This window comes from Boleophthalmus pectinirostris, unplaced genomic scaffold, assembly GCF_026225935.1.
Source record: "Boleophthalmus pectinirostris isolate CB_2022bp ecotype Guang Dong unplaced genomic scaffold, ASM2622593v1 HiC_scaffold_1, whole genome shotgun sequence".
Classification (NCBI taxonomy): domain Eukaryota; kingdom Metazoa; phylum Chordata; class Actinopteri; order Gobiiformes; family Gobiidae; genus Boleophthalmus; species Boleophthalmus pectinirostris.
In genome coordinates, this window is record NW_026570970.1 from 18,617,378 (window position 1) to 18,628,990 (window position 11,613).

Sequence of the window (11,613 nt, forward strand, 5' to 3'; positions counted from 1 at the left end):
AAAAAAATGTCTATCATACATTTAATGGATATTGCCCATAATTTTCTTTGTGACCCCCCTTGCTCTTACCACTTTTGAAATCAAAGTCTTTTGTGTGCTGGTTTATTTCTGTTGAAGCACTGAAGTCAGAGGCAGACCCACGCCCACATTTAGAAGCCTGCAGAGACCACCTGTGTTCACCAACATTAGATTTAATTACTGTGGTTTTCTCTTCATGCTGATAGTTCTGACACCTCAGAGGAAACACACCTGGAACAGCACCAGATTGCACTCATAAAAGCAGTAGTTTATATTTTTTATAACACTGCTAATAGGGTTAAGGTTGTGACCCTTTAATTAGTTTAGGTGCTTTTAATTAAATTTAGGTCAAATGTTTTATAATCTCCCCATAATAAGGAAATGTTATTTGTTTTTTACATTTTCAACATACAATGTAGGTGACTGTGGCCATATTGTCTCTAAGGCAGACTTCGGGTCTTTATGGTGGATCACAGCCGTCAGACTAGTCACTTTACTGTAAATATTTATGTGCACGTGTTATTTGACCCGTGTCTCGGTTCTCATGAAACTTTCTTCCTTGTTCTTTGTGTAACTAAACTCACCCTCCTCCCTTCTCCTATGCACAGCCTTTGTCCGCTCCAAAACACACATTGCCCCAGGCATCCTGAACTTCCTATAAGTTAACGTAGTTAGAGAAAAGGGCAGTTGTGCTTTTCTGTGAAAAACTCTTGTCTAACAGTTTCCTCTGAGTTCCTGTCCCTGCTTTGTGGGTTTGGGGAGCCTAGGCAGTGCAACCCGCGAACCGGTGAAGGGAAGTATCACGTGGTGACACATCTTTACGACTGACGTCACCCCCTTCGTCTCCAGGCAACCGCTCCATCAGCACTCACGTCACCGCACACCCGAGCCGCGCGGTTGCATAGCAACCCCAGCCGTGCGCTCTGCCCGGCCTCGCCGCTCGCCCTGCGCTGGGCTCTGACGCCAGTGTGACGTTAATGAGGCGGTATCAGTTTGTTGTGGCGGAGGCTGAGGAGAGGGGCGGAGTCCCCCATGGCCCGTGAGCTGGGCATTCCGCCGGACACAGAACACGCCACACGCACCCGGGCCTCGGCTACAGTGGAGCGAGAGTCACTGCTCCACAAGTGAGAATACGCGCTAATGTGGAATGGTTTACGCTTCTTCAAGGAGCGGACTGAACTGCGAGACACGGAGGTTTATGTCTTTTTGAGGTAAGGCGCAACTTTTATTAGAGTACATTTTTATTTCCATTTATGGTTTTATTACTTTGACGTCTACTTTGCCTTGTTTTAAAACGCACTAAAGGATATTGTCTGATAGCTAAATATTGGGCCACTGTGGCTAAAAAACATAAAATTTAAAATATCGAAGTGTGGACACTGCGCTTGCCTCGCTACATTTTCTACTTTGGTAGTGCACACTGAAGCTGGTGCCACTGAACTTAGTTTGTAACCCAGCCTCGGTTGCCTTTGGCTCTAGTCTATATCTCGACTGAGTAAACCGTTTAATAAAATAATCTCTATAAGCGTTGTAATATCACTTTCCAACTCTACAACACGGCATCTGGAAAACTATTAAAAACGATCTTTTGTGCTGTTAATATGTCATAAATCTCACATTACTCTGCAGTTATAGTGATACCACCGTTTAGCTGTTTGATGAAAGTTAACATAGATGCTGTATATCAGGCTATAACTTTGTATTATTTTATAACAGCACACATAAAAGGAACCATGCCCCCTGTGTGCAGGTCGTCGCCTTAATTCTTCCCATCTCGACTGCACTATGGTGATCATGTCAGAGAGCAGTGGGGCTCAGTCCAGCTCTGCCCAAGGACGGCCACTGCAGGTGGGCTTCTACGAAATCATCCGCACTCTGGGAAAAGGAAATTTTGCAGTGGTGAAGCTGGCCAAGCATAAAGTCACCAAAACACAGGTCAGCAGCTGCAACAAAACTATGTTGACTCAACATTAATATGTCAGTTTGGGACTTTTAAAACATGTTAAATGCATGTGTCTGTAATTTTGCAGGTGGCTATAAAGATAATTGATAAGACCAGACTAAATCCATCCAACCTGGAGAAAATCTACAGGGAGGTGCAGATCATGAAGCTGCTGAACCACCCCCATATCATTAAACTGTACCAGGTGAGCAGCAGTTACACTGTGTTCTACTTGTGTGCGTCACATGCATAAAGGAGAACTATCTGCAGTCACTCTGAGCGTGTCTCCTCATGTCAGTGCATTTTTGTGCATGCAGTGTATTTGCAGTGGAACTGTCCATTTAGTCTAATCATAGTGCATGTGTTTAGAGGAACAGTGTTTGTGAGTTAGTGTAGTCTTGTGGTTTGTGGGGATTGTGGCTCAGAGCTGCTCTCTGAATCTTGCATACAGAAAAGCTTTTGACGTCGGAGTATCTGAGTTGTCAGTGAGAATAATTGTTGTACCAGTCGGTGCCAGGACTAGTGCATTTCTCACATAGTTTTTCTATGCGTATTGGTAGAGACTGCACCTATATAGGCAGCTCACACTGTAGCTCAACATTAATCCTAATTAGCCTCAGTCCAAGTGCAATGTGTTTGAGCGTCACGTGAAAGCAGCCACACAAAGCACTGCTTTAGTGCTAATCAAATTTAAAGACTTAGAGAATCCGCTTTTTCCCTTCGGCTGGCCCTACAGTGTTGTGGCACGCGTCTGCTAACAAGTGCTCACTCACTAACACAATAGCCCCGTGCTGTTAAGATCCAGGTCAGCTTTTGTTTGTTTGTTTATGACTAATTTGTAATCAATCCTGAAAGAATATAAAAACAAGAATTTCACTTTCAATTCTAAAGCCGCAAATGTTCCAGTTTACATCATGGTTTGTTGTTGTGCAGTGCCTTGAGAAATAACAGAATGATTCTGTCACTTTTTAAGACGCAGCACAGCATGAGATCATCCTGTGATTCAAATCTGACGTCCTTTTTACGTCTATTCACTTTCTGGACCCTTCTTATTCTGAGTGTCTTCGTTCATTTCCTCAATGGCCCCATGAGAAAAGTGATGTTTCCTTTTGTCTCATGACCCTGCACCACCCACACACTACAAATGTTATTCCACCAGCCCTCACTTCACTGTAAAGGTCACTTGAAGCTTCTGCTTTTTGGGCTACCTGAAATTTTTGACATTTTGATTCATTGAATTGGATATCCCAAGCAAATGTGCTATAACTACAGTAAACTGCAGGCCCTGTAAAATTCTAAATATATATATCTCTAAGGAGTTAATCACTGTTGTGGCTTGAGAGCTCTTGACATGCTCTGCCAGTTCTTCAAAGCCTGACGTCAGTTACACCTCAAGGTGACCGGGCCCCAGGGAGCTGCCCTATCACACAGATAAGGCTGCTGACTGCTTGGAGGCATCTGTGGATTAAATCATTGTGAGACAAAAGCTGAAAAGATCTGAGCCCGACCATTCACTAGAAATTTAGTGACATTTAATTCAGAGCCGGCCAGCGGCGCTTCTCAGATATGCCTTTGTCACCGACCAAAATTACTTTTGTTGTCACCTTTGTATCCCATAGGAGTCAAATGAGAATAGTGAGCTCCAGGGAGAACTGGGGATTGTGTTCTTCTTTTTAGATAAGATTGAAGCCAATAAAGGGCTGTGCTGAAATGTGAGACAGAGTCCATGTGAACTGCTGGGGACAAAAAGATGCAATGTGGGTTTTTTTTTTTTTTTTTTTTTTGGAAATGTTAGAAGAAGCTTGTTAATGGAACACTTCACTTATTGATGACTATTGACTCCCTCAGAAAAAAGTCATTTATCACACATCATACTATCATACTAGTTCTATTTCGCATGTACTACAAAAGCAACATGTAACAGTTAATCGAAAGTGATGTGAAGTGAAATAGTTGAAATCAGCCTGAAGCAGACTGTGTTTACAGACTTTGACTGAGCTTGTGGAATGTCTGTTTCTTTTGTCTTTAGGTCATGGAGACCAAAGACATGCTGTACATCGTCACAGAATACGCAAAGAACGGAGAAATGTTTGGTAAGTTCACTTGTGTAATCGACTGGAAAATGATTCAAAGACTTCAGAGAAGTAAATATGAGTTTCCTGTTCCCGTAGACCACCTCACCTCAAATGGACGTTTAAGTGAAGACGAAGCAAGGAAGAAGTTTTGGCAAATCCTGGCAGCCGTGGACTACTGTCACCGGCACCACATCGTTCACCGGGACCTTAAAACTGAAAACCTATTGCTGGATGTCAACATGAACATCAAACTAGCTGGTAGGGAAACAGTTTCACAGTTATTACAGTTATTATAATTTTTATTTGTTTACTTATAGTTATTATCAGTATTTTAGTATTTTTCATGAGTTCTTATTTGGTTATATCTGTTTACATTATTACCTCAGACAATAAAGTATCTAAAAGAGGAAATTGTTTCACAAAACAAATGATTATGGTTTTTCCATATTTCCTATAGATTTTGGGTTCGGCAACTTTTACAACGCAGGGGAGCCTCTGTCAACGTGGTGTGGTAGTCCGCCTTATGCTGCTCCAGAGGTTTTTGAAGGAAAGGAATATGAGGGTCCTGGACTGGACATTTGGGTACGACTATTAAATGTGAGAAAAAAAATACTATGTAAAATTGAACAAGTTAATAACATTTTTTTTTTTTTTTTTTACAGAGCCTTGGTGTGGTCTTGTACGTTCTTGTATGTGGCTCTCTTCCCTTCGATGGTCCAAGTCTGCCTGCTCTCAGACAGCGAGTAACAGAGGGGCGATTTAGGATTCCTTTCTTCATGTCCCAGGACTGTGAAAACCTTATCCGAAAAATGTTAGTGGTAGACCCTGCCAAGAGGATCACTGTAGCTCAGATCAAGCAGCACCGATGGATGTTAGCAGATCCCACGGTCGCCCACCAGACCCTCAGCCACCCCCTGACAGAGTACAACTCAAATCTGGGAGACTACAGTGAACCTGTGCTCAGCATTATGAATACACTGGGTATCGACCGGCAGAGAACCATTGAGGTAAGACACTTTTTTTTTAAATTAAAGACAATAAAATAAAACATTAATACAAGAATACAATAATAATAACACAAAACAAGACGCAAATACATAAATCAATAACATGGTATAAAAAACGCAACATAAAAAAAAAACTAATAAAAAACAAAAACAAAAAAAAGTAAATGTTTTCTAAGGTTGCTTTGTTTTTCCAGTCTCTCCAAAGTAGCAGTTACAATCATTTCTCTGCCATCTACTACCTGCTGCTTGAGCGAGTAAAAGACCACCGCAACCAGCAGCTGAGCCGTCAGTGTGGGACCTGGAGCCAGAGACCCCGGAGTACCTCAGATTCCTCCAGCACAGAGGTGAGTTCCCAAATACATTCATATTCATACTCAAACAGGTTTTAAGGAGTTTTCAAAGTGACTAAATTCATGTGTTATGTCTTTCAGGTGATCATGGAGTCCACAGACAGCTTCAGAACTGCTGCTTATTCTGCCCCATGCAAATCCGCCCCAATCTACACTCCCGAGGTGGAGAGTGAGCACGGGGGACTATTTCAGGTAACCAGATTTGTGGAGTCAATGAAATTCATATTTTTAGCTGGTAGCATGTTTCTTGTGTAATGTGCACTTGTATTTATAAAAGTCTTCTGGGTCTTGTTACAGCGTGTGGTGTTCCCGGTGGAGGCCAGTCTGAATCGCCTTCTGTGGAATCGGTCCATTTCCCCCAACAGCCTCCTGGAGACGAGCATCAGTGAGGAGGTGCGGCCCCGAGACCTGGAGGAGGAGGAGGCATCTCAGTCTCTGGGTCCCCTGCTCCCTCCCACCACCACGTCACGCAGACACACCCTCGCTGAGGTTTCAGCTCAGTTTCATCAGTGCAACCCTCCTTGTAAGTGGCACAATAATGTTGATTATGACTCAATCCTAGTTTTTCTCATTTAGTGATTCATGTGATTAATGTTTTGATGGTCTTTGTAGGTATTGTGGTCAGCCCCTCAGATGGTGCCTCCTCTGACAGCTGCCTGAAGTCATCCTGCAGTCCCAGCACTGTGTCCCAGGCGGCAGCAGGGGGCATGTCCTCCCTTTTGGCCTCTGGGGTAGAGAATAGAGCCTTACTACAGACAGCAACTCCTCTGGCTCTGTCCTCTCACCTCCTCCCCCAGGCACAAGGGGGCCTCCCTGCCAGTTTCCAGGAGGGGCGCCGGGCGTCGGACACTTCTCTCACTCAAGGTACATGAAGTCCAGTGAAGTGCACAGATCCTGCGTCACTGTTGTTGGATCAAACAGGGATCTAACACTCTCTCTGCTTTCCCACAGGCCTCAAAGCTTTCCGTCAGCAGCTGAGGAAAAACACACGCACCAAAGGGCTTCTGGGATTAAACAAGATCAAGGGTCTGACGAGGCAGGCCGCGCCTCTACCCTCCTGCAGCCGCTGTAGCCGAGGGTCACTGGGGCCTGCTCTGACTGAGCACCGCAGCATGCTGGAGGAGGTGCTGCACCAGCAGAGGTAAAGTTCATGTCTGAGAGACGTGTCAACAACATTAAACTTATCATCTTTCTTATGTTAACAATTACAACATTAAACTAACCAAATATGTATTTTTTAGGATGCTTCAGATCCAACACCAACCCCACTCTCAGGTCCCAGCAACTCAGACTGGACCTACCCAGAACCCTTTGCTGTATTTGTCCCCACAGCCGCAGTGTCCTTCCCCTCCTCCTTCAAACATCTTTAGCACAGCGTCGATGTTTGACGCTCCCTCCATCCTGCCCACCCAGGCTGCACCCGTGCCCCTCCCACAGCAGCACTCTCCCTGGCAGCCCACTCTGGAGTCATGCCACTCAGCCTGCTCCTCTCTGTCCCCTGTGGCCTCTGCTGCTTACCTCCTCGAGGCCCGTCTCCACATCAGCCAACAGCCACACCCTCCTCTGCACCTCCAGCCCCAGCAGCCCATCCCAACCACAACACACGCCTTTCCTCTTCGCCCCAAACCAGCCATGTGGGGCGCACCAACAAACGTGGACCCCAACATGCAAGATCTGGGCTTGGCCGGACAGTCTCAGCTTAGCAGTTGTGTCATGGTGAAGTAGCCTGAGCAGTATGGATGAAGAATAAAAACGTGTGGAAAGACTTTGGACCACATGCAGCACTCCAATAAGAACAGGTGTTATTTTATAAGCTATGGACTAAGCAATAACCAAACCTTTGATGGAGACACTAAACTGTATCCAAAAAGCAATAATGAACTAAATGAAGAGTTTCTCAAAGACACTGGAGAAAGAGACAGTAGCCACACAACTGCTGTACTTGTATTACTCCAAAACAGGAAGCTACCATCTTCCTTGTTTTAGGTACATTTCTGAATGTGTCTCACTTCCTGTTCTTGTTTTTCCAACATACTGGACCAGACCAAATATTATTTTTAATTTTTTTTTCGCCTTTCTGAAGAGATGTGTAGCAGTGCATTGAGCGTATAGTATAGTGCCCTAAGCTTACACGTACCCAACCTGAAGGAGTTGAATTGAAACTGTGATGCTAGCTACGCAAATTGCTGCTTTTACCTCAAGCTGCGAAATGACTGCTACAATCTCATCAGCCATAGCTAATATAGGAGTTATGTAAAGTGGCTGATTCAAGCACAACAAGGTACACTTTCAGCTTAGTAGCACCTTACCTGAAGACTTATAGTTCATTTTTAGACATTTACTACCTCCTCAGGCAACACGGTAACAAAGAAAAAAGAAAAGTTATCAGGATATGAACAGAACAAAGATGGGAGCAGTGCAATATTTCACACTCTGTTGTGAATCTACATAGGACGGTCAAAGTTTCGCCTGAGGTTCCTTTTTCTATCTGTGACTAGAAGAGGTACTGGTTATGTAAAACAAAACAAAAAAACGGCCCTCAAGAGTTTTTAAAATTGAAGTTTATTTGGGTTTTACCAAAGAAAGATAGCACAAAAGAAAGGCCAACAGTCACAGATCACACTACTGATGATTTCACTTTAAATGTTGTTTTACATGTAGCGTAGTCATGTGCTAGTATTCTACACAATCTTTCGAGCTTTGAGAAAACTCCTGCTGCCACCAAACTCCAGTTGTGTTGAAACATTTCTAGTTGGTACTACCAATGTTGAGGTGGTATTACTTTTTGTACTTTTGTAGAAAAAACGAATAAAAAATGAAGTTAAAAAAATCCTGTCATAGCAATACCATTTTGTGCTGGATACGTGGGTAGAAAAGGTGTCTAGATGCTGTATTAGATATCAATATATAATTTTTGGCTTGTTAGTTTATATGAGTCGCATGCAAACTATGTATTCCTGGTTTGGGAGTCACTTCCAGCACTTGTGCCTTTCTCTGAACAAAAAGTCTGCGACTGAAGAATCAAACAAGCAGAAGGCCCTTTTTGATACCTTTTCTATTTTGCTGTGTAAACAAAAGCACTTTAATTGTGTTACAAATTTTGTCAAACTTCATACTTTAAACACTACGCCCTTTTGATATACTTTACAATGAGAAGTATCCATGTTTGTGTGTTAATGTGAGCATATGCATGTCACTGTCTGCGTGTGTGTGAGTGAAGAGACAGGTCACTCAGAACTAATGGAAACACAGCTGTTGACCTGAGAAAGAGTGTTTATTTATGTGGCTATTTATTTAAATAAACTTCACTTCCTAAATGTTTGCTTCTTGGTGTTTTTGTGTTTTATGATTTCAAAGGTGGAAAATAGGTGGAAAACTGCTTAATTATATGTATGAATGTAAATTCAAATACAAATATCTATAGTCAAGTTATTTAGACAGACAATATTGATAATAATATTGTATTCATTAATTAATCCTGTATGTTGGTTTAGTGTCTCTTGAGTTATAGTTACAAATATGGTAAATAGTCACATTTTTATATAGTGCTTTTTCACTTTCAAGGCACTCAAAACTCTTTACATCCAAGAATCACTCACCCATTCACACACTCACCCATATTCATACACCAGTGTACGCAGAAACTAGGGGTGAGGTGAGTTAAGTGTCTTGCACAATGGCAGTATTCATTTGTGGGATCTGAATCTCACTGCCAAACTGTGGGCCAGCAGATCTGACTGTTCAATCAGTGATGTTTATGTCAAGACTGAGATTCTATATATGTAAATATCAAAAAGAATCTTGTGTTCTTATTGGGAAAAAATAGCCATTATTACATCACCACAGTCGTCATGGTGTGAAAAGAGATGATTTATCCACATTGAACATGAATAACTCAGGCTGATGGAAGTTGTCATCTTTGAGAATAAATCTTTTTTAATCAGTTGTTGATGACAATGGATTCCAAAGTTGTGACCTCAGCGATTACAGTGACACAATAATGATTCAAGACTGACTTCAGACCTCTGTAACACTTTGTACTAACTAACTAGTACATGGCTTAAGGGTCCTACATTACACAAAACTGACTCTTGTGCTTTTTAAGCCATGTTATAATCTTGTTACCTCATCAAAAACATATCTGGAGTTCTGTTTTGTTTCATTGACACATATTTGAATAACCCTTTATTATTAGTCTTTCTACATCTCCAAAGCTCAAAATGTAGTAGTTTAACAGCCCCTTTTACCTTTAATTCAGTAGAGACTTGAAATTCTAGGGCTGGAATCATCCAAATTATTTTTGTGAAGGTGTATGGAGTTTAAAAACACAGTGTACTACTAAATGATTAACCAGATGAAACAGTGAACATGTGTTTTCTGTTTTGAGAGATGAACTCGGCCTAAATATGCAGGTATGTGTGAACGAAAAAAACAAAACAAAAAACACAGGAAATAACATTATAACTAATCAGAATAGATAAATATAGTATCCACAATATGGGCTCCTTCAATAAATCATGAAGAAAAATAAAATTCATAATTAACAAATACTTTGCTAAGAATCATTCAGGCTTAACAGCTTAGTAATTCTTCCTTACCCTAACCTCTTAATATTGTAGTTACTAAGCCTGAATCATTCTTGTAGTCATTTTAACTCCTATCCCAAAGGAAGAGTTATGATGTATGTTTGTACGTGGAAATAGAATGACGCAACATTCAAAAGAACATCCAGGCCAAATACTACACGCGCGCCACCTTTTTTTATGATATCCAGTTAAGCAGTGGAGCGAGGGCGGTGTTAATTTACACTGAAGTGGACAGATCCTCTCCCTGACTTACTGCTTGGCACATGCCGCTCTCACACATACGACATATGGCTGGACATTTGGCGTGAGTTGTTAGGAAGGATCTGAAGGAGAGACTGGACCAGGGGCCACAAACGCATCAGTCATGAGTGGAGGCCAGCTGCAGACATGACCTTGTCTTACCTAACTTAGCTTCTCTCAACACAGCACAGCACGATTTATAGCAGGCATGTAAATCTGAGTCTGGTTGAAGTGTTTCAGGGCCCATTACTATGACAACAGGTGAGAAAATATAAACAGTGGAAATCTCTATAGGTTTTTTTGTTTTATTTTTGTTTTGATTTTGTTTTGTTTGATTTTGTTTTTTTGTTTTAGTTTAAAGGTCCAGTGCTACACAAAATGTACTCAAAAAGTACCTGGGGTTGTGTTTTGTTTCATTCACACATGTTTAAATAAACCTTTGAGGCAAACGTCACTATATTCAACCGAAAGATATGGGGCCTAACACTGACCTCTGGGGAGTTCCCCCAAAAGTTCAAAGTTAGAAAAAATATATCATCTAATCTATTGTCTGATCTCTATTAAAATGTTGCATCCTCATTACAAAGATGCCTGGAGTCGTGTTTTGTTTTGTTTCATTCACGCACGTTTAACAAACGTATCATGCATATTTAGACTTACGATTTCTCCTCTCAAACTGAAAACACTTCACCTTATGATGTGACATGTGGTAATACAGGAAGAGCTGTATTGTCACACCGTCACTAGAATTATTTGGATGATTTCAGCCCAGCAATTGCCAATCTCTACTGAACTAAAGGTAAAAGCTGTTAACTTGAAAATTACCACTACATGACATCACAAGGTGGAACAGAGCATTTTGACCTTTGGAGATGTAGACAGACTAATAATAAAATATTTAATGTGTGAATGAAACCAAACACAACTTCATGTTTTTGATGAGGTAACACCATTTTAACCTGGCTTAAAGATCACAAGAGTCAATTTTGCATAATGCAGGACCTCCGAAAGGGAGGATTTTACTCTTAAAACACTGTGTATGTACAGAAAATATTATCCTAAAATATTATCCTATATCATATGACATATTTATCTCAACAAAAAAGTACCCTGAGTCCTTGCAAAGCTCAGCTTACCTTCAAAACAATTGCATCTCAAGGATTTGTATTGTTTTTGCTGGCCCCAAGCCAAATAAAAAAAAGAAAAAGTGGATCAGAGAAAATCAAAACATGACTAGCATGACTAAACATACAGGTTATTTCTGAATGTGAAAACAGATACATTACTTCATGTTGTGGTCATCTGTCCAGCGTAGTCCATGGTAAGAGAGGCTGGGTTTACTGTTTATAACTACATGAGGTTTGCTGAGTATTGGTGCATGTAATCTGAGCTCTG

General features: G+C 41.5%; 1 protein-coding gene across 2 annotated transcripts; it reads left to right on the forward strand.

The window, feature by feature from the left end:
- The first annotated feature begins 1,042 nt into the window (after positions 1-1,042).
- Positions 1,043-8,713, forward strand: sik1 (salt-inducible kinase 1). Of its 2 annotated transcripts, none has more exons than XM_020939083.2 (13): positions 1,043-1,229; positions 1,735-1,953; positions 2,049-2,165; positions 3,990-4,053; positions 4,132-4,293; positions 4,493-4,617; positions 4,698-5,042; positions 5,237-5,386; positions 5,474-5,584; positions 5,690-5,915; positions 6,005-6,256; positions 6,344-6,533; positions 6,634-8,713. In XM_020939083.2, exons 2-13 carry the CDS (start codon positions 1,804-1,806, stop codon positions 7,115-7,117), a joined length of 2,376 nt encoding a protein of 791 aa, XP_020794742.2. In that variant the 5' UTR covers positions 1,043-1,229; positions 1,735-1,803; the 3' UTR covers positions 7,118-8,713. The 2 variants fall into 2 exon arrangements, with proteins under 2 accessions (XP_020794742.2, XP_055015997.1); XM_055160022.1 differs by having other exon boundaries at positions 1,044-1,229; positions 1,769-1,953.
- Positions 8,714-11,613: the final 2,900 nt, after the last annotated feature.

Coding starts and splice junctions, on each gene's coding strand:
- sik1 (XM_020939083.2), top strand. CDS start 1,804: ATGGTGATCATGTCAGAGAGCAGTGGGGCTCAGTCCAGCTCTGCCCAA. Junction 4,618..4,697: donor GTCCTGGACTGGACATTTGG/GTACGACTATTA, acceptor TTTTTTTTACAG/AGCCTTGGTGTGGTCTTGTA. Junction 6,257..6,343: donor GGACACTTCTCTCACTCAAG/GTACATGAAGTC, acceptor GCTTTCCCACAG/GCCTCAAAGCTTTCCGTCAG.